General features: G+C 32.0%; 2 protein-coding genes across 4 annotated transcripts; one reads left to right on the top strand and one right to left on the bottom strand.

Moving 5' to 3' along the window:
• The first annotated feature begins 2,875 nt into the window (after nt 1-2,875).
• LOC105147599 (protein claret segregational) lies at nt 2,876-9,305 on the top strand. Its single transcript, XM_011058731.2, has 5 exons — nt 2,876-3,247; nt 3,731-4,750; nt 5,475-5,772; nt 6,670-6,944; nt 8,421-9,305. Exons 2-5 carry the CDS (start codon nt 3,741-3,743, stop codon nt 8,827-8,829), a joined length of 1,992 nt encoding a protein of 663 aa, XP_011057033.1. The 5' UTR covers nt 2,876-3,247; nt 3,731-3,740; the 3' UTR covers nt 8,830-9,305.
• Nucleotides 9,306-10,280: 975 nt separating this feature from the next.
• Nucleotides 10,281-13,892, bottom strand: LOC105147600 (uncharacterized). 3 transcript variants are annotated; one of them, XM_011058732.2, is made up of 5 exons: nt 13,583-13,892; nt 13,147-13,227; nt 11,808-11,935; nt 10,948-11,617; nt 10,281-10,856 (listed from the first exon to the last, which is right to left on the bottom strand). In XM_011058732.2, the coding sequence occupies exons 1-5, from the start codon at nt 13,643-13,645 to the stop codon at nt 10,557-10,559; spliced, it is 1,242 nt and encodes a 413-aa protein (XP_011057034.1). In that variant the 5' UTR covers nt 13,646-13,892; the 3' UTR covers nt 10,281-10,556. The 3 variants fall into 3 exon arrangements, with proteins under 3 accessions (XP_011057034.1, XP_011057035.1, XP_011057037.1); XM_011058733.2 differs by having other exon boundaries at nt 12,556-13,227; nt 13,583-13,650; XM_011058735.2 differs by lacking the exon at nt 13,583-13,892 and adding an exon at nt 12,556-12,613.
• Nucleotides 13,893-20,606: the final 6,714 nt, after the last annotated feature.

Here is a 20,606-nt window from a genome sequence, read left to right as displayed (position 1 = left end):
GATTTCGACCATAATAAATTAAATTCTATAGGTTTTATTTTTTGTTTTTTTTTTGGTGAGCATTCTCCTTAAGTTTTGTAATTTTTTGTTTATTCTAAAGCTCTCATTCACCCACAGTTTATTAAAATTAAACTTTTGTCGACTAAGAAATAAAAAAAAGATACATGTCCCGGCAACGTTAAACATTTCTCTAATTATAAAAAAACGTGCATGGATCTAATTTACTAGGGTTAGGATCGAACATGTTTATTTTTACCAATAATAACTTATTTGCGCTCCGCTTTTGCTCTCTTAGGGCCACTTTTACCAAGCTCCGATTAACTTAACGGACCTAGTAACTTTGCAGGATTCTATAGCTGGTCAAAGCTGGGTTTGAAGCTGATCAGAGAAAAAATGTGAACTGAAGAGTTAAACACATATTTCACTAATTATAATTAACTATAATTTTACATACTATATTGAACATAAAAATAGGTTATTAACAAACAGCTACAAGAGAAAAACCTTGCTACATAAGTTAGTATTACAAATCTATATTTATAACTTCTCTCTTTGCATTTTTCTCTGACATCAGCTTCAGTTGGAATCCTGCAAAGTTACTAGGCCTGTTAAGTTAATCGGAGCTTGGTGAAAGCCCTTACCTCGATGAAGTAAGCATTTGTGAACATTGTGAGTATTGCCTCCGGCACATCAGCGCGAAGTTCGTTGTGCGTGACACGCGATAACCAATGAGTGTACAACTTTACTGATATTTTCATTCTAAAGGTATATTCTCATTGGATATCGCGTGCGCGAAGAACATCACGCTGGTGTACCGGAGCATATGACGTCACGGATGACGTTACTTTGAGTGCTTACATCGCCAAAGCGAACAATGTAAGCAATACTTATAAGCGTTTAAAGCGTGTAAGCATGCAAATCGAACACAGCCAATTTCTTAGGTTGAAATTCTTATTCTCTGTTCTCTGTTTCCTATTCTTTTTTTTTTATTGTGCGGAACCCCTCACTCTACTTGTGTTTCCCACCACCATCGGTCGTTCATTCTACATGTCGATGGTAATAACCACGGAGTAATAAGAAAGAGATCAAACTCGCGGTCTGAAAATGGGCTCGAAACACGGTGTAGGAAAACCCATGGAAAATTCGGCAGATATGATTTTAGTGTCATCACGCCTTGTGGGAAAAGTTTGAAGTATTGACTGTACGGTCACACGTATGATGTGTGTATGTATGTATTGGGTCATCTAAAAAGTATCCGCGGTACTTTGTCACTAGATATATGACCATCAACACACATCTAGTGACAAAAAACCGCGGATACTTTTTAAATGACCCAATATGTATAAATTGTATGTAGGCTGCGTTCGGAAATACTCACTGGTGTGTCACTAATCACACCAGCCGTTCGGAAATACTCGTGTGTATTCGGTGTGCAGATCGTTCGAAACGTCGAAAGAGTCATATCGAGTTCCATTAAATCATCCGTGCGAAAAGCAAGGAGGGTAGGTTTGAGCCGTGTATTATAGCCGCAGTACAGACTTGCATAACGCATGATGCATAGTGCATAATTGATCATATTCGATTAAGATTAATAGGCCTTCTACAATGAGTTATAAGTCATAAATCAGAAATCTGAAACTTGACTACTGTGATTGATTCATTTTTAACTTATAATTTATGATCTATTGTAGAAGGTTCATAAGATTACCGACTCATTGTAGAATCAGCATTATATTAACTTGAATTTTTACGATGAAAAATTTTACCATTATCTAAAGTTGATACATATAATTACCCGGTACGATAGTAAAATTTATTAGGCGCCGGTAATCGTGAAAGGAATGACTTATATTTCTTTCTTTTTACAATCACATACCGTCGTCATTCCTCTTTACAATCATTCCACCGCCTTTCTTCATCGGTGAATTATTTAGTTCGAGGTTAGACGTGAGCGGTGAGACGGAATTGAAATGACATACACGGAAGCCGTCCGGAAACATTACACTACTCAAAGGCATACGATACTCTACTTCTCCTTCTGGAAAGAAAAGAAAGAAAGATGATTGCAAAAGTTCAGTTAAAAAGAAAAGGCCTTTAAGCCCATTCTACATAGGCCTATGACTGGTATTTATAGGCCGGCATTCATAGTCGATTATATTTGAAGATGTCTTAGGTTTAATCTCAATCTTCAATGCATTGTTTGATTCCGGCCTTAAGCCTATTCTACAATAGTTGTAAGGCCGGAATCAGACTATGCATTGAAAATGAGATTAAAGATTAAAGTTTGAAATTTCACCAATGAAGACAAAGAACTTTTGGCTTCTTTTATTCTTGGTTAAACATCAATCTTTTAATCTTTAATTTCATTCTTCAATGTTCCGGCCTTATTACGACTATTGTAGAATAGGCTTTATATTCTTAAGATGTCTATGATGCAACTTATACCAGAGAGAAACCTGAGAGAGGGCATGACAGCCCAAAACCTGTTACCGCAAAATATTGCCGCGCACTATTATCCTTTGACAAAGTGGATGTTAAACTACATAGCAACGTCCACTTTTCTTACGGTACATCGTCCACTTTTCAAGGCTGGAGATGAAAAATCGATATTTGATTTATATAATTGTGCTACATATAACACAATTATAGATGCTTTTCATTTGATGACACTAGCGTTGTTCTATCCTTATTGACATTCATTGAGTGACAAAGATAGAAAAACACTTGTGTCGATTTGTGTCATCAAATGAAAAACACCCTATATGAACCAAATATCGATTTATCATCTATGATAAATGCTATGTAGTTTACATTTACTTTGTCAGAGGGCAATAGTGCGCGGCAGCATTTTGCGGTTACAAATTTTGGGCCATCATGTTCTCTCTCAGATTTCTCTCTACTTATACATACCATGGTTGCGTTTCATTCAGCGTATTCAACTGTCACGGGCGGGTCCGTAGTGTTCAGCTATTGGATAATCTAGAATATTCTAGAAGAATATACCAATAGCAACGAACGCTCACGGATCCGCTCCGCAAGAGTTGAGTTTGCTGAACGCGACCTATACCACACTTTCGTTCAAATTAAGTTCGAATGTAGTTCTACTGTTAACCGTCACTGCTATAAGGATTTTACCTAAGGAGTGAAGCAACGTTTTGTTTTCTTTGTTTTGTATATATTGTGTTTGTGATTACGAGAATTTTATTTTTTTCTTTTATGAAAAAACGTTCTTTTGTAGAGCGAAAAGGTATGTAAATATTACGTGAATATTAAATAATTATACGGTAAATAATTAGCGTTGATCGAAATACTACCGTGTCTCTTGAAACTTTATAGAATTATTTGTTGCAATTGTAAGATTATCATTGTGAACGACTTTTATTAATTGTGTATGTTATTATTAATTGTTTCTTTTTTTTTATATAAGCATATGATATTTGAGAGATGAATATTGAGTTGGATTTTGTAAATACAACTTTAAATGTCTTTTACTTATTTTTATAAAATATTAATTTTTTGAACGTATATTTAATCTAAATGAGAGCAAAATATAAATGTCTATATTATTTAATAGTTGTTTCAAAAAATTTTCTTTTTCTTTAGTGTACACGATTTGCTAATATATTTCTTTTCTTTTAAATTTAAGTATATATTAAACTTACTTTTAATTATTTTTCTTTTGTTTCTTTAATATTTTTAAATTCTGAACTTTTTTTGTTCTTATCTACAGCATTTGACAGATGGAATCTCGTTTACCAAAACCAAAAATAATGATAAAAGCGAGTAGTATAACAGATATAAGTGTTAAGAATAATAGTCATAAAGTAACAAAAAGTAATAATATATCAACATCAATGGTAACGTCAACAATAACGTCGACATTAACCTCAACATCGGTAGGCTCGGCTAGCACAAAATCTGTGACTGAAAACAAATTACCAGTTAAACAAGCTTTAGTTCGAGCAAAGACATTATCTACAATCACACGACCAAATATTGTGCAGAAAGCAGTAAAACGAACAGCTACTAATGTAGCGCATGGAGAAGCAAAGAAACCTTTTGTTAAACCTATTACTAAAGCACTAATGGACAAGCCAATTAATAATGCATTAATGATTAATAATACAGTGAAGAAGGTAAATAAAATTATTCAAAATGACAAGGATAATAAGACAGGCAAATTGAACAGATGGGATATGCGAGGTCGTTTGGCACAGGCAAATGATAAGTTATCAGTTGCACAACGAAAGAATAAAGACACAGAGTCAAAATGCAATATGCTCCAAGAATTGGTAGATACTCTAAAAACCAGTGAAACTGCATGTAAAGCTGAAGCAGAAAAACTTGAAGTTTTAAATAACACTTTGACTAACGAACTTCAGACTCTAACAGAGGAAATGTTTACAATTAGAAAAAATGAAGAAGATTTAGTTAAACAACTGAAAGAATCAAAAGAATTGTGCACAAGTCTTTCTTGTACATTGAATGAATTTCAAGAAAAATGTAAGAGTCAAGAGGTATTGAACTTGGAACAAACTAAACAATTAACAGTTTTGAAATCAGATTTAGAGTTGCAGGAAAAGTTAAATAAAGATTTGAATATTGTCAAGGAAGAATTACAAGCATTAACTCATAAAATGGATAAAGAACGTAGAGTATTGCACAATACTATACAAGAATTAAAAGGCAATATTAGAGTGTTTTGTAGAGTTCGCCCAAGAACTCCTAAGGAAATTGAACAAATGAAAACGTAAGTAAAATGTGTTTTGTATTTTAGTAGCACAATTATTGGCTTAACATATTCGCAATATTTAAACTAATGTTTTGGCAATAAACTGCTAGTAGGAATAATTATTAGGAAAAAATTAAAGTGTTTTTAAGATACATATAAGATACGTATAAGATCATTATATTTTTATATAGATTATTATACTTTTTCAGCTGTATATACTTCACAATTTCTATAGAGCAAAGATCTAATCTTTATGTGTTTTGTGTTATAGCATTACTGCTTGTTTATTCTAGTTTACTTGGTTCTATATTTTTGTCTTTTAAAATAATGTAATGATGGCAAAAATATAGTTCAAAATTTATATATATATATACTAATATATATATATACTAATTTATATATATTTGTAATTTTTTATTTATATTTTATAAATAACTATAGAATGATTTATTGTAAATACAATTGAAAAGTAATTTGTAAAAAATGCATTAAAAATATGGAATAAAAATTGTTTTTGTATAAAATTTTGTTTTTTAACAATATTGAATTCGAAAATAAGAAAATTAATGCGTTTTCTTTAATTTAAATATGTTTCTAATAACACTTTATTTTCACATTTTAATGAGTTTGTATTAGGAATTACTTTGAATAAAATTTAGTTTTATTTATAAGGAATTAATGGAAGAAATAATTTTGATATTTTATTTGATTTGTACTTGAATAAAATTAATGTTTGTTATAGGCTGTGTAATATAAATTTTATAGACGATTGCACTATTGAAGTAGGCAAATCAGATGGATCAGATGCAATCAGTTGCAGTCGGAAGTTGCGAGGAATAAAACAAGAATTTTCATTCGATAAAGTATTCACTCCCAATGCATCGCAGGCAGATGTATTTGAAGAGTTATCCCTTTTAGTACAATCAGCCCTGGAAGGATATAATGTTTGCATATTTGCTTATGGCCAGACTGGTTCTGGTAAAACATATACAATGGAAGGAGAATGTGGCTTACAAACCGAAGGCATGATACCTAGAACAGTATGTTCTTATTTACAATATTGTTCTTATATATTTACAATATAATTATAAATATGAAATTGATAAGTTCTAATTTATATTAGGTTCGTACATTTCTAAGATTCAATAATTTGTATTCGTAACTTGACAATTTACGTATACGTAAAGAAACACAATTTCGTAAATTACGTAATACACATTCATACATGCAAACGCATATGTATGTTCACATACACACCTACACGTGCGCGCTATTCCATTTGTCCACGTGACCTTCCTTATATGATTTTTGAGAGATATGGTTGAATCAAAAATATTTAAATAAAAGTTGAATGGTTTGACACAAATAATAGTAAAATCAATTTTTGAAAAAAAAAAGATTTTTCAAGATTATAATCATTTTTTTAAATGGAATTGTATGATTTTGTTTAGATAATGTGATTTTTCTGATTATTCCGCACATAAAAGCGTATTAATTGAAGATATTTGAAAAATCAATAGTTTGAGATTTTTCATATTTTTGGGCAACGCCAATTACTTAATCGTTGATGAAATTGGCCCTTTATCTAGCACATTTTCACATGAAATGTAAAATATCTCTTAAATTATTTATCTTTGGTAACTGTACTTTGACTTTTATGCGTAGAATAATGAGATCAATATTTATAAACAAAGATGTGCGGATCAAGATTTTTTTATTTCGAATCAAATTTTTTTTCGAATACAAATTGAATCAATTCGAATCTGAATTGAATCTGGGAATTGATTGTGTGTATTTTGAAATTACGTACGCACACGTATATGTACGCGCGCGCTTGTAGTGTGCTTTGTGCATGTGTATAATTAAATTACTTTTATATAAATACAGCTAATTTAATGTTTTTAAAGAATTTATTTTATTTTTATGTAATTTTTCAGGTACGTCACATATTTAAAGAAATGAAACAGTTTGAACTTCTTGGTTGGGAATATCAAATAGAAGCAAGTTTTTTGGAAATTTATAATGAACATATTGTTGATCTTCTTGATTCTCAATCAAAAATACACGAAATACGAATGGTTGACAATAAAAGTCAGGATTTATATGTTAGTAATCTTCGGATAGAAGAAATACATAGTCCTGAAGAATTGCATAAATGTCTTCAAATTGCACAATGTAATCGAGCTGTTGCGGCTACTCAATCAAATGAACGGTAAGTATATTTAGTTTAAATTGTAGTAAAAAGTTACAAGAAACAAAATTTTTTATCTCTTTTTAATTAAGTATCGAAAACATATCTATAATTAAATCATTATTGAGATACATAATTTAACATAATTGATTCTCAAATTGATAACAAATGGGCTAATCTCGTTGGATGATAGTTAATTGTCCATTGTTTATTAATTATAAATATAAAAAAAATACGAAGATGTCAATGTGTATAATAAATAATTAATAATAATAATATTAGACATTTCAACTTATTAAATATCGGTGTACATTCTCAGTACATACATTAATAATTAAGACATATAATATATATATGTATACACACACACACGCACGCACGCACGCACGCACGCACGCGCGCGCCCACACACACACACACACACACACACACACACACACACACACACGCACACGCACACGCACACGCACACACACACACACAGAGGGTTGGCCATATTCGACGGAAAGATGTTTTTTTTTCAATCATGGCGCTACATCGTTACTCGATCTAACATCTCTGTCAAAAGTTACAGTGTTGCCAGATCTTTCCGTCGAATATGGCCAACCCTGTATATATATATATCAAATGTGTAATATATATATGTATGTATATATATATATATATATATATATATATATATATCAAATTTAAATCATTAATTTCTAAGGCGTTTTATAATTATAGGTATTTGAACAGTTAGACTTAAATTTATGTACACTGGCAATGACCGATATTTAATAGGAAATAAAAACATTTAATATTATTAGAATAAAAAACTGGAAGTAACAGGACTCTTAATGTTAAGATCCAACAACATGATATAAAAGACTAATAAGAATCAAAAAAATTTAATAAAACTTTATTATTTGTTTAACATAAGTAATTAAAGATAGAAATAATAAATCAAACTATATATAAGTCAAATAAACTATATATAAATCAAATAATATAATTGTAATGTTTTGTTACATAATTGGATGAGAGTTAAAACATGTAACGAAACAGTCGCTTTCTTAATTTTTGAATAATGTATTATACTGCGCCATGAAATAAAAAATTTTTTGTACATTTGAAGAGGGCCTAAATATAAGACCGAAACATGTATGTAATTCTAGCGTTTTAACTTTTGTACTTTCTATAGTTTGATTTATTATTTCTATCTTTAATTATACTTATGTTAAACGAATAATGAAATTTTATTAAGTTTTTTTGACTTTTATTAGCCTTTTATACACGTTGTTGGATTTTAATATTATTATTATTATTATTATTATTATTATTATTATTATTATTCATACACAGTGACATCTTTGTATATTTTGTATTTGTAATATTAATAAACAATAGGCAATTAGTTATTAACATCCAACGAGGCTTGTTAACTCATTTTTCATATGAATTGTTATTCATTAGAGCCACTTAAATTAAGTGTTAATTTTAAATTTTCTATTCTAGATCATCTAGATCGCATTCCGTGACAAGAATACGATTAATTGGTACACATACCATAAAACAAGAGATATCGATAGGAAATCTGAATTTAGTCGATTTAGCTGGATCCGAACGTTTGAAGACCGAAGAAGCTGTTAGAACTACAGAAACAAAAAATATTAATAAATCTTTGGCAAATCTTGGTAATGTCATTTTAGCACTTTTAAAGAAACAGGAACATATTCCTTATAGAAATTCTAAATTGACTCATTTACTGATGCCTTCTTTGGGAGGTAATTCGAAAACTTTGATGTTACTAAATGTATCTCCATTAGACGAATGTTATAACGAGACATTAAATTCGCTAAGATTTGCTAGTAATGTCAATAATTGTAAGACTGAAAAAGTTAAACGAAGTCGAACGATTTTATAAAATATGTTAACTAAATTTAGAGTGTGCCCATTTAAAGAATAGTACACATTATCTACATATTTATATATATATATATACATTTTTTATAACTACAAATATAATTTAAAATAACTTGAGGAAAACATTCTCCTACGGTTGGTGGCAAAATCATGATGAAAAGTCTGACATTAATAATATAAAAAACAAGTTGTTGAAAATACATTATTAAAATAAATAACATATTATTGAAGAAAAAATTTATAAATGTTAAATATACAATCTAATCATTTTAGCAGTATATAATTAAACCGTTTATTATTTTACAAGTAAAATAGGTCTATTTTATATTGTGTCAAATTATAATGTAGCAAATAATATTATATATGTAAACAACCTTTCTTTTTTAAATTTTTCTTAGTTTATATCGCAGATTTGTATATTTGAACATTTAAACAGACACATATAATGTGGAAATAAAAACTGACAGTTTGAAAAAATATTGGTATTTTGTATTTTTTTTTAGTAATATTTATTTAATTTTTAAATGTGTATAATATATATGACTGAAGACATAATAAGATAGATATTGAAATTATATATATATATATATATATATATATATATATATATATATATATATATAATTTTAATATATATATATATATATATATTAGGTGTTGGAATTAATTCGTAGCGTTTTACAAGTGATGGCAAGTACTTTCATTAATGTATTTTTTAATGCTCATATGAAATAAATAACATTCTTTCATTAAAAACGCTACGAATTAATTCCAACACCTAATATATATATATATATATACACATATATCAAGATATTTTGTTTGAAATTCAAAGCCTTAGAAAAATGTCTCTAGTAAATATTTAGTATAATGCCCCCATTCTTCGATTTTCCTGTAATTTAAAAAAAAATTGATATATTTTCATGCATAGAATATATTTTGAGAAGGGAATATTCTATCATCTCTCGCGCTTGAGTTTTGTTTCGTTCTTTTAAAATCAGTTTCTTTATACCGGGGTAAGTTAGAAAGTAATAACTTCATGATAATTCTATACGCTTATTCTTTGCATATTCTCTGCTCAAAACTCAAATTATTTTCTTATATAACTTAAATTATAGAGTATAAGATCGATTATGTATCTTAAAATGAGATGAGGATTACAAAAGTAAACAAATTCAGTAGAATATTTATAAATTCATTGATCAACAACATAGTGAATTTGCTCACTTTTGTAATTTTATAACTTATTTCAAGAATATATAATTGAATTTTTTTTTTTTAACAAGAAATCTTATTAAATAAGATTGTTACAATAATTTAACTAATACCTAATACAAGGTTGAAAAAATTCAGGCACGAATTCATTCCTAAATCCATCTAGAAAGGAAAAGATCAGGATCAGACGATGTAGGAGAAATAAATTTCATTCGTAGATAAATAATACATCTAAGATTTTTTTTTAGATAATCTTAATAAATTTATTTTTAGTGCTTACAACGCGCAAATACATAACTCGATTACAATCATATGGTGAACTCTGAACTTTTAGCTGTAGTCTGCTATCGTCCCCAATTCGTAGGAAAGACTTGGAAACAATGCGATTCGGTAAAAAAAAAAAACCGAATCGACATAAGGTCGCTGAACTGGCAAACATAATTCTATCTGCGTCAATATATCTACCAATATTATAAATGTAATTAAACAATGGACTTGAAGTTCCAAAGTATTTTATCGTGGAAATTGATAGCCACCGGTTGCATAACCCAGTCCAACGCCACGTTGCGTGTGCGTGGTAGCACGCGCTACTTCGTATTGTTGCTCCATATTATTGAACATTTCCTCCTGCTTTTTCAGAATGTCCGGTTTGGCTCCTACTGCCGGTGCGTTAGGTAGATCGCCCTTAATACCCATCAGTCGTTTAAATTTGGCCGTCACTTTTCCATCCTGATCGTGCGTGAAAGTCGTCCCCATCCATGTATTAGCAGTGGAAGCTGCGGTCGACGTACTATTACCGTCATCCTGCTTCGACTGCAAAGAAATAAAGAACGCGATTGTGGAATGAGATTGCGTGTCGGATACATGTCTATTAAGGATACTACTACAGTTGGATAATCATCACCTTGTTTGCCCAAAGCAGCTTCCTCTTTTGAATCTGCTCCGCGTACTTTCCCTGCGTCGCCGTCGCCAACGGATTATAGTAGTTTTGTTCGCCATGGACACCACCAGGCATCATCACAGTATCGCCGCCCTCCGGCGGCTTCAACTCTATACCTAGTTTCTCCAACTGAGCCAATTTGTTTCGTCCCTTTTCCTCCCGATAACTCATCGTTCTAAACGGTAGCTGTGGTGCGCGATCCCTCGATCGCGATCTCGATCGCGTGCGATCCCTCTCCTTGTGGTAGCTCGAACGCTCGTCCCGATATCGATCCTTGGACCGCTCATCCCTCGAGTGTCGTCGATCCCGTTCATTGCGGTCGCTGCGATCCCTGCGTCTATCCCTGTCGTTCCTATCGCGATTACGATCCCTCCGGTCATCCCTATAATGATGATCTTTGTCGCTCCTCTCTCTATCATCACTTTTCTCGTCTTTAGACGATCCGAGGGATGACGTTTTGCGCTTGTCATCATCCCGATTCCTACGATCTCTGCTTCGGTCCCTGTGATTATTATCACGCTGCTTTCGATCATCATAACGACGACCTTTGTCAGACGAATGACGATTCCGATCGCTACGGTCCCCTCGCCTATGATCATCTTTCGAACTCGTATGATTCTCATGATCGCCTCGCCTGTAAAACGATTACGTTCTGCAGGGGTATACCACACAGATGCGTATTATTATTCTGCACATGTGACAGGTGTATAATTTCGATATAGTTTTAGTGAGATATATCAAAATTAAACTGTTTTTATAACAAATTTGATATCCGTAAAATATCTCTAGCACCTGTACTATATATAATTAACAAACCAGCCTACCTCTGGTCTGATGGAGAAGGCAAAGTCCGAGAAGATTCTGTTCTTGAGCCAAAGGTAGACTGTGCCGTTGTAGGACTGTTTGCGCGTTCGCTACTAGATTCCCTTGACGAATTGTTGTTATTGCTCTCCTAGAGAAAAGAAAAGAAAATTATCAATTTTAATATGGATCTCTCTTACATATTCCACTATGTAAGAAATAGCTCTTAATTCCTACCACAAAAAACTATTTTAAAATGTGTAATTTCAATACACGCAAAGTTGAATTCTTTGACAACTAATAATATGTATATTAGAAAAACCTACACTTTAAGAGATAATACTTTTAAAGATAAGAGAAAATATTTTTACACATAAGTATAAAAAGTATAACACAAACTTGAAGAATTTCTCTCTATAAAAAGCGAAATTCATTCTTTTTTTTTTGCATCAATTCTTGATTGTACTTGATACAAAAGATCAGCGACACTTTGCGTGTCACTCTAAACGATAATACAATTTGTATGCGCTAATTACCGAGATAATTACCGAAGTAATAAGTAAAATGAATCAATAAAACAATCATGTCACAAAAAAAAAAGGAAAGAAAGAAAGAAAGAGAGAGAGAGAGAGAGAAAGAGAGGAATATGAGGGCCCTTCACATCAATCTGCCTCTGCAGTTAGTTATCACCCGAATATATACTTATACACGTGATTTCTTTGATGATTGATGTTTTGTTAGTGTTACCTTCTGCTAGCTTCCTCTACTCACCTCTGTCTTCGGAATAGGACTTGGGGGTAGTCTTGAAAGACCCTCACACAGCATAGACCTTGCCGAGATGCGTAGATATTGTATCATGTATTACCAACAGAGCTACGTGTTAATATTGTCTCACGAAATGGCACTATTCCCATTTACTTATCATTTAAATCATTTTAATTATGTGAATGATAGCCTGATTATCCTGCATTCAATAAAGTTTCAAGGTCCTGTCTTATTTGTATTTCTACGAACGTTAAATATAGATTTGTACAATAATAGCTTCGATAATGAATACTACAGCTTGTACCCAATCATAATCCTAACTATACCGACAATATCAAGTAAGCCGAACGTAATTGGAACCTTTATCAATACACGAACATTGTTTCCTGTCTTGCAAATTTATTTCTTAGCATTAATCAACTGATTTGTTGACATGACCTTGCAAAACCGGATACTATCCCCTTTATGTATCAGGCCTAAGACTTTTTCATGTACATACAGCACCCGTAAAGTCACTGTGGTATCTTCTTAGGCATTGTCCGAATGTTTCGTACTTAACAACTAATTAAGAATTAGCGGCGTGTGGTTTTACTATACCTCACTCATGTCCATTTGTACCGGATCGTAGTTGGCGTCGCTCGCCCTTCTATTTGCCTCTTCCCGTCCCTGAGGTGGCGTCTAAAAAACGAGATTAATTATTTCCAACTAAAGTCACTTAAAGTATGTACTGCTACATTCACCGCGGTAATTCTACTTTTGTTGATTATGCGCGGCGATTCGTAGAGGGTTGCAAAAGAGAGGAGCACAATCGCTTTTCCAAACATCTCTAGGTTGTAAACCGCGGTGTTGCGTGTGCGCGCGTGTACGTGTGCGTGAACGTATGTGTGTGGGGCATACGCAATATACGCATAGCATAGCGCATAGCGAAGCCATGTCTCGAGTAGTATGCATACTGTTTCGAATTTTGAGTAGCCGCGGCAATATCGACAATAACGTTGTGATGATGGATAATTGGGTCCTCGAGTTTCCTTACCTTCGTGTCGTCCGAATTGTTGCTGTTGTCGCCGTCACTGGCGTAATTCGCCAACGAGTCCATAATGGCGCGTGAAACGCTCAACTGTTGTTGACTACAATCGGAGTAATCGGACGAATCGGACGACTACGGCGATTGACGGCGGCTAACGGCGGTCGTCGGCTACGGCCGAGTCACTAAGCTTATCACTTGTGTCGCAAAGTATCGCTGGCTGACGGCTGACGACTGCTCGCATCAGTCGCATCTCGCGACTCGCGACTCACAATGCAACACTGCGACAAACGATGTGACGCGCAGCGCCGAATATGCGCCGATTCTTTCAACACGCCTCACGCACACTCGCCATTGGTCGGTTGAGCCGGATCAAAATGTCGCTGCGATTGCTGCGAATTGTCCGAACAACGCTGTATCACGTCATTGGTCCATTGACGAGACACTAGGGTGTTCGAAGAGATTCTATTCGCGCTATTTAGCGCTACAAACTGTTCGTAGAGCTGCAGATAGCGCTAACAAAAACGATCATGACGTCACTAATGATAGCATGTAGCGTGTTACGTCACAACTGTGCGCTCTATCAATGCTTTCTTCCGAGGTAGTGTATTGGTAGCGTTAGGGGTTCTGCACAATAAAAGGAACAGAGTACAGAGAATAAGAATTTCAATTTATCAGAAATCATGTATTGTGGAATACAGTTTCTGATAGGTTGAAATTCTTATTTTCTGTTCTCTGTTCCCTGTTACTTTTAGGCTAATTCTACAATGTGCTTTTTGTTTTCTGTTTCTTGCTGTTTGTCTCTTGTCTTATTGACCAAAAAGGCAAGAGACAAATAGCAAGAAACTAGAAACAAAGAGCACATTGTAGAATTAGCCTAATTGTGCGGAGCCCCTTAGCGTTTACAGATCCATGAACGACCCTAGCGTAGCGTTTAACATTCGTCGTAAAGGTTAGATTAATGTTTGAGAGAATTCTGTTCTCCAGCGGCATCAAACTTTTCTCTCTTTCGAATTTCGTAGAATAAACGTACGTACGTAACGTGTGAATTTCAAATTTTTATCGTAGTGAATGCAATCTCAATTTCAATCTCTGCAATTGATGGCTTGCCACTAGGCTGAAGTGAACGTAATTCTTCTGTTTGTATATCATCTTTAACTTTTCAAAGTTTCTGCAGAGTTCAAACTTGTGTATTTGATTTCATTACGAATGTAAAAGTTAGAGATATCTTTTGTTACTGATGATTTTTAATTTCCGTGTATGGAAAAAAGTTACTATTGCAGTATAGCGTAGCAGGATATTCCGCTGCAGATGCTTAAGAGTCCTTATTAAATGTAGATTCTTCTCAAATCGATAAAATTCTTTCTTTAAAAATTTACATTATATATACTTTACAAACCCTAAAAATTTAAATTACAGAGAAAAGTTTGGTTGGTGATTGAAAACAAAATCATCTATTATACATTAACTTAACCTCGACGAAATCTCTCTGATTAAATGCTACCAACATTACTCTAGGATCATTCATGGAGTTTGCTAATGCTATCGCGTTATAGACTCCACGAACAGCATTGGTAGCATTTGCATCCATAGCGTGAATAGTGTTTCCCCAAATGCACCCTAGGTATGGTTGGTATTGCAAATCGGAGGCGTCCGTTTGCTCTTTTACCTCGAAAATCGTTCAGCAACTCGTATCTTTCTGTTACATGTCATTTGATCTGCATTTGGTATTAACATTTCTAGAGCCAATCGAACTGCTCGATCCATTCCGGATTCAAAGATCGAGCTTGTAGAGCTAATGCTATTTCTTTTCATACTTCTATTTTATAAATAATTATAATTATAATTATATAATATTTTATAAATTTGAACTTAATGTCTGAGTCTACAAACGCTCAAACAAATACTATCAAATAGAAATTGATGGAGTACATTATGTATAATATTTAATGAGGAAAGTAAGTTTTTAATTCTTTTTCTCTTTATGAATTTGAAGTTACATATTTAAAAATAAAGAATTTGCTAGTTAATTTTTAGATCAAAGCTTCCCATATAGCACAAAAAATTGAAGAAATATTGCTGCAATATTGCTGCAATATTGCAGATGCAATATAATATTGCAGATGCAATATAATATTGCAGATGCAATATAACATTGCAGAGATATTACAGAAATGTAAATTAACAATATGCCTGCAAAATGTCAGTAATATGCTTGTAATATTCCACAAACATTGCAAAACTGTAATTCTTTAATTGTTATAATAATAATAATATAAAAATATAAGTTTTTACAATATTTATGTAGTATAGTTTTTTAGATTAACAGTTTTTATGACATGATAATTAATCTAATTCATTTTATATTTAAATAAAAAATTTATTGATCTATTATTTGATGGCCATTTCATTAGCTAAGTTTTATATTTATTTTAAATATGAAATCAAAAGATACAATATCGAGTTTGGATACAATCAATGTATCATTATTGGATAAGACGATAAGCAATTAAGCTGCTGAAAATGATTTATTAAAATATTAATTATGTGATCGATGATATATTTATGCCTGATGATGATTGTGAACGCAAGAATAAATCAGCGCTGAATCTGAACTTTATTGATAAATTTTATACCGTCATTTTTAAATCGATTTCAATTGATTCAGAGTTTCGAATTAAAAAGAATCACTGCGATTAATTTAATCCATGATTAACTTACCAAGCGACTGTATTATTATATTAATATACATAATATTTGTGTAATTTGTTTGGAGCACACACATACATGCTTTATCCTTACGAATAAATTTGTCCTTCAGAATTAATACTTATTACTAATATATTTATTGGAATATTTTATGATTTTATTATAAAAAATTACTTTTGCGCGCGCACGCATGTACGCACACGCTTCTTTCTGTACCTCATATATATATATATCATAAATTCTTCCGCTTTTCTGTTTCTTTTTTCCTTTTGTTTTTAGTAGAATTATTATTATGATGCTTCGCGCGCGCGCGAGCGCGAATATTTGCTTTTAATGTGTGAGCTGGACATGAAGTTGTCCATATTTGTGTTGCTTGAAAATCTCCGTTGTTGCATTTATAGATTTAAAATAATTTAAATTTATACATGTATGAATTTTTACGTATGCATTATGTGTATCATCATCTTTATTCCTATAGCAAAAATCATATAATCATAATTACATCACAACAATCATGGTGATGTGCGAATGTCTTTGTAACATGTGTTATTTTGTTATAACATTCTCACAGTGATCTCATATTTTCTTCTCGACTATTATGTGATTCTATATTGTGATGTGAATTTGACCTTTTGTTATGGAAGTATTGATTTCAAAGCGAATTACAAAGAGTGACCCCAAAAAAAGGTTTTTTTTGGACCCTTAATTTTTGGACTGAACTATGTGCCAAATAATATCCTACAATGAGATAATTATGAATTATGATAATTATTAATTATGAAGAATTTTCAGGTTGAGGTGACAATATTAAGTTATCATAGCTGGAGGAAGGGAAGGAAGTCAAGTATTACGTCTATGCGCGAAAATCCATTTTTTTTTACATTCAAAATAAATTGATTTACATTTACAAAATCACTAGAATAACTGTGATGTTCAGTTGTTCTTGCCTTCATCGGCTGGTTCGGATTTTGGGAGCGACGTACTTCATGCACATAGTTCAATTGCACCGTGCACTCACGTCGGCTGGGGTCCCTAATAATTTTTAACTGCTTTACTAATGAGATTATATTATTTTAAATTAGCCAATTAGCGATGTGGCCAATTGATATACACTATTATCCGGTTGGAGCAAGCTTCTTAAAATACCGGACCTCGCAGAGTCCGATAATTCGATAATGGACTTTCATTCTACCCCTCTGACAATAATTGTCTTCTCAACTTCAAACTTCTTTGTAATTAATGTTTCAATATAAGATAAAATTTGGCACACATGCAGTTCACCGATGTAAATCTGGTGACTTTATCAATAATAAAAATTGATATCGTAACGCGTTTGTACTTGTTTGTACCGATCTTTATTTCGTTTGTACCTCAAATAGTTAAACAAAAAATGAAAAATAAAAAATGCCTAGCGCGTAACTTTAAGATTTTTAAATTTCATTTATGCTATTTGAAAGAGAATCTTTTGTACCCATTTATATCTCTTTTATTTTCGTTTGCACCTCAAAGGATTTGGAAATACAGCGCTTTTCAATTTTTGCGCAATCGCCATTGGGAAATTAGCTAATTTTCAAGATATCGAAATCAATGACATTCGAAAGAGAATCGTTTGTACTCGTTTGCACCTCTCTTACTGGGGGTCATCATGTTCTGCAAAGGATGTACGAACTGGAGACAGCAATAGTGTCACAGATACACATTAAAAATATATCAAGAATGAGAAACGCTGTATGTCCGAACCCTTTGAGGTACAAATGAAAAATCTTAAAGTTGCGCGCTAGCCATTTTTTATTTTTCACTTTTTGTTTAACTGTTTGAGGTAAACGAAATAAAGATCGGTACCAACAGATACAAATGAAGTACAAACGCGCTACAGTATCAATTTTTATTTTTGATAAAATCGGACGTCAGATTCATATCGATATGCAGTTCAATTCCAAAATCGAGAGCCCAAAAACAGGCCCTCGATTTTTAGGGTTACTCTTTGGTTTTCCGTTTCCGTGTGTGTGTGTAATTACATTTATTTATTTTTAACTTACGATTAACTCGAATTAATCATACATTTAATTCCATATGTACTCCCCCCCCCCGTCTATATATCTTATATTATTAAAGGATCTCACACTAATAAATTATATGGAAAATTGGGTTCTCCGTAGTGAAATTATTTTTTACATACAATATAATTTATAATGCGGAGATAAAAAGATGTTATAGACACAAGACTTAATAATGAATAGTTTTGAAGCTATAGTGTATCAAAGTATAATAATGTATAATAACTTGTGTATTCTCAGATAATCTTCGATACATCATAATTTAAACATCATCCATTATATCGTTTTGTATTCATGCCTTTTTTTTGTTCATTACATTTTAAATTACATATTATATCTCATACAGCAAAAGTTTGCAGCAACATATTGCTCAACGCTTGCAATATTATCGTAATATGGGATTGTTGGGATGTGAAAACCGACTTATTATCATCGAAATCTAATTTTCCATATGATTAGTGAAGTTTTTTAATCTGGATTTAATCTCCATCAGTGCAATTAATTATCCTCCACTAGATTTCGACTTGTATTTATTCATACAGCACAGAAGATTGAAGCAATATTGCTACAATGTTGCAATATTGCAGATTGCAATATAACATTGCAGAGATATTACAGAAATGTAAATGAATAATATACCTGCTAAATGTTAATATGCCTATAGTATTCCAGAAACATTGCAAACTTTTTTTTATTTTTTTAATTGTTACAATAATAATAATATAAAAATATAATTTTTTACAATATTTATGTAGTACAGTCTTTTAGTTTAACAGCCGTTTTTATGATATAATAATTAATATAATCAATTATCATAATTAAATAAAAAATTTATTAATCTATTATTTGACGACCATTTCGTTAGCTAATGACACATTCGGTACATATGCACTGACACGGTTCTAATGCTGCTCTGACATGGTACTGTTCTGACACGATGCGAGTGCAGAACTACACTGTGACCTGCAGAATTAAGTTTGAAACCAATAACGTGTATTACAACTAATGATAGTAAACATAAATATTTTCATTATCAAAAGTATTTATTTTTTATCATATATGATTACATACTTCTTTATCCGAGTATTCATTCACGACGTCCACATAATTTTAACTTTTGGCCTTTCTTCTTTTATTACACATAAATATCTTTTATTTCATCATCGCTACTACTTGTTTCTAATAATTCATTTATAATAAATAATTTTAGTCTTTCTTTATCCATCATTATGTAATTTTTTGCTGCCTAACTTAATAGTTTTGTTTTACGAACACCAAACTGTACTGACAGTACAGTATAAAAATATCAGTGCAACATTGCTTGAACACGTTCGGTTCATTCGGTTGGTTGCCGAATACAAATTCAGCACTACACTGGATCAGTTTTTATTTGCCGAACACGGCAACTTGAACGCACTGATACAGTGCGCATCCGAATGCGTGGCACCGAAAAAGTTCACACTCAATGCGCACTAGTATTGTCTATCGTATGTGCCATAAGTATTTTATATTTACTTTAAATATGAAATAAAAAAATTGTATAATATCGAGTTTGGAATCAAATCATCATTAGATAAGCAATGAAGCTGCTGAAAACGATTTATCGAAATATTAATTATGTGATCGATGATGTATTTATGTCTGATGTGAACGCAAAAATAAATCAGCGTCCGAACTTTATTGATAAATTTCATATTGTCATTTTTTAATCGATTTCAGTTGACTCGGAATGGCTTCGAATTAAAAAGAATCACTGCGATTAACTTAATCCATAATTAATTTATTAAGCGTCTGTATTATTATGTTAATGTGGATAATATTTGTAGTTTGTTCAGGGCACATGCTTTATCCTTACGAATAAATTTATCCTTGAGAATTAATAATACATTTATTGGAATATTTTATGATTTTATCATAAAACATTGCTTTTGGAAAGCATATATCACTAAAACTACGATTTGTAGAAAAATTAAAGTTAGTTAGATATATGTACAGAAAATAGTTTTCATTTTAGAATCTTCGAAAGAAATTTACCCAAATGCAATACATTGCAATATTGCTGGAACGTTTCGTTGCAATATAACAAAAAACGAACATCTTAACGTTATTGGAATCTTGCAGCAATAATTTAGCAATGTTTCGCAAACACCATGCAATATTGCAATGTTTCAATGAAATCATTCTGCAATATTTCTGCAATCTTTCTGTGCTGTATGGATATATATGAATATGTTCAGATATATTTAAATTTACAAGACGTTTCGACG

Source organism: Acromyrmex echinatior, unplaced genomic scaffold, assembly GCF_024713525.1.
Source record: "Acromyrmex echinatior isolate Ae372 unplaced genomic scaffold, ASM2471352v2 Scaffold22, whole genome shotgun sequence".
In the NCBI taxonomy this organism is placed as follows: Eukaryota; Metazoa; Arthropoda; class Insecta; order Hymenoptera; family Formicidae; genus Acromyrmex; species Acromyrmex echinatior.
The sequence above is the reverse complement of the archived record's forward strand: the minus strand, read 5'-3'. Positions and strand labels throughout refer to the sequence as shown.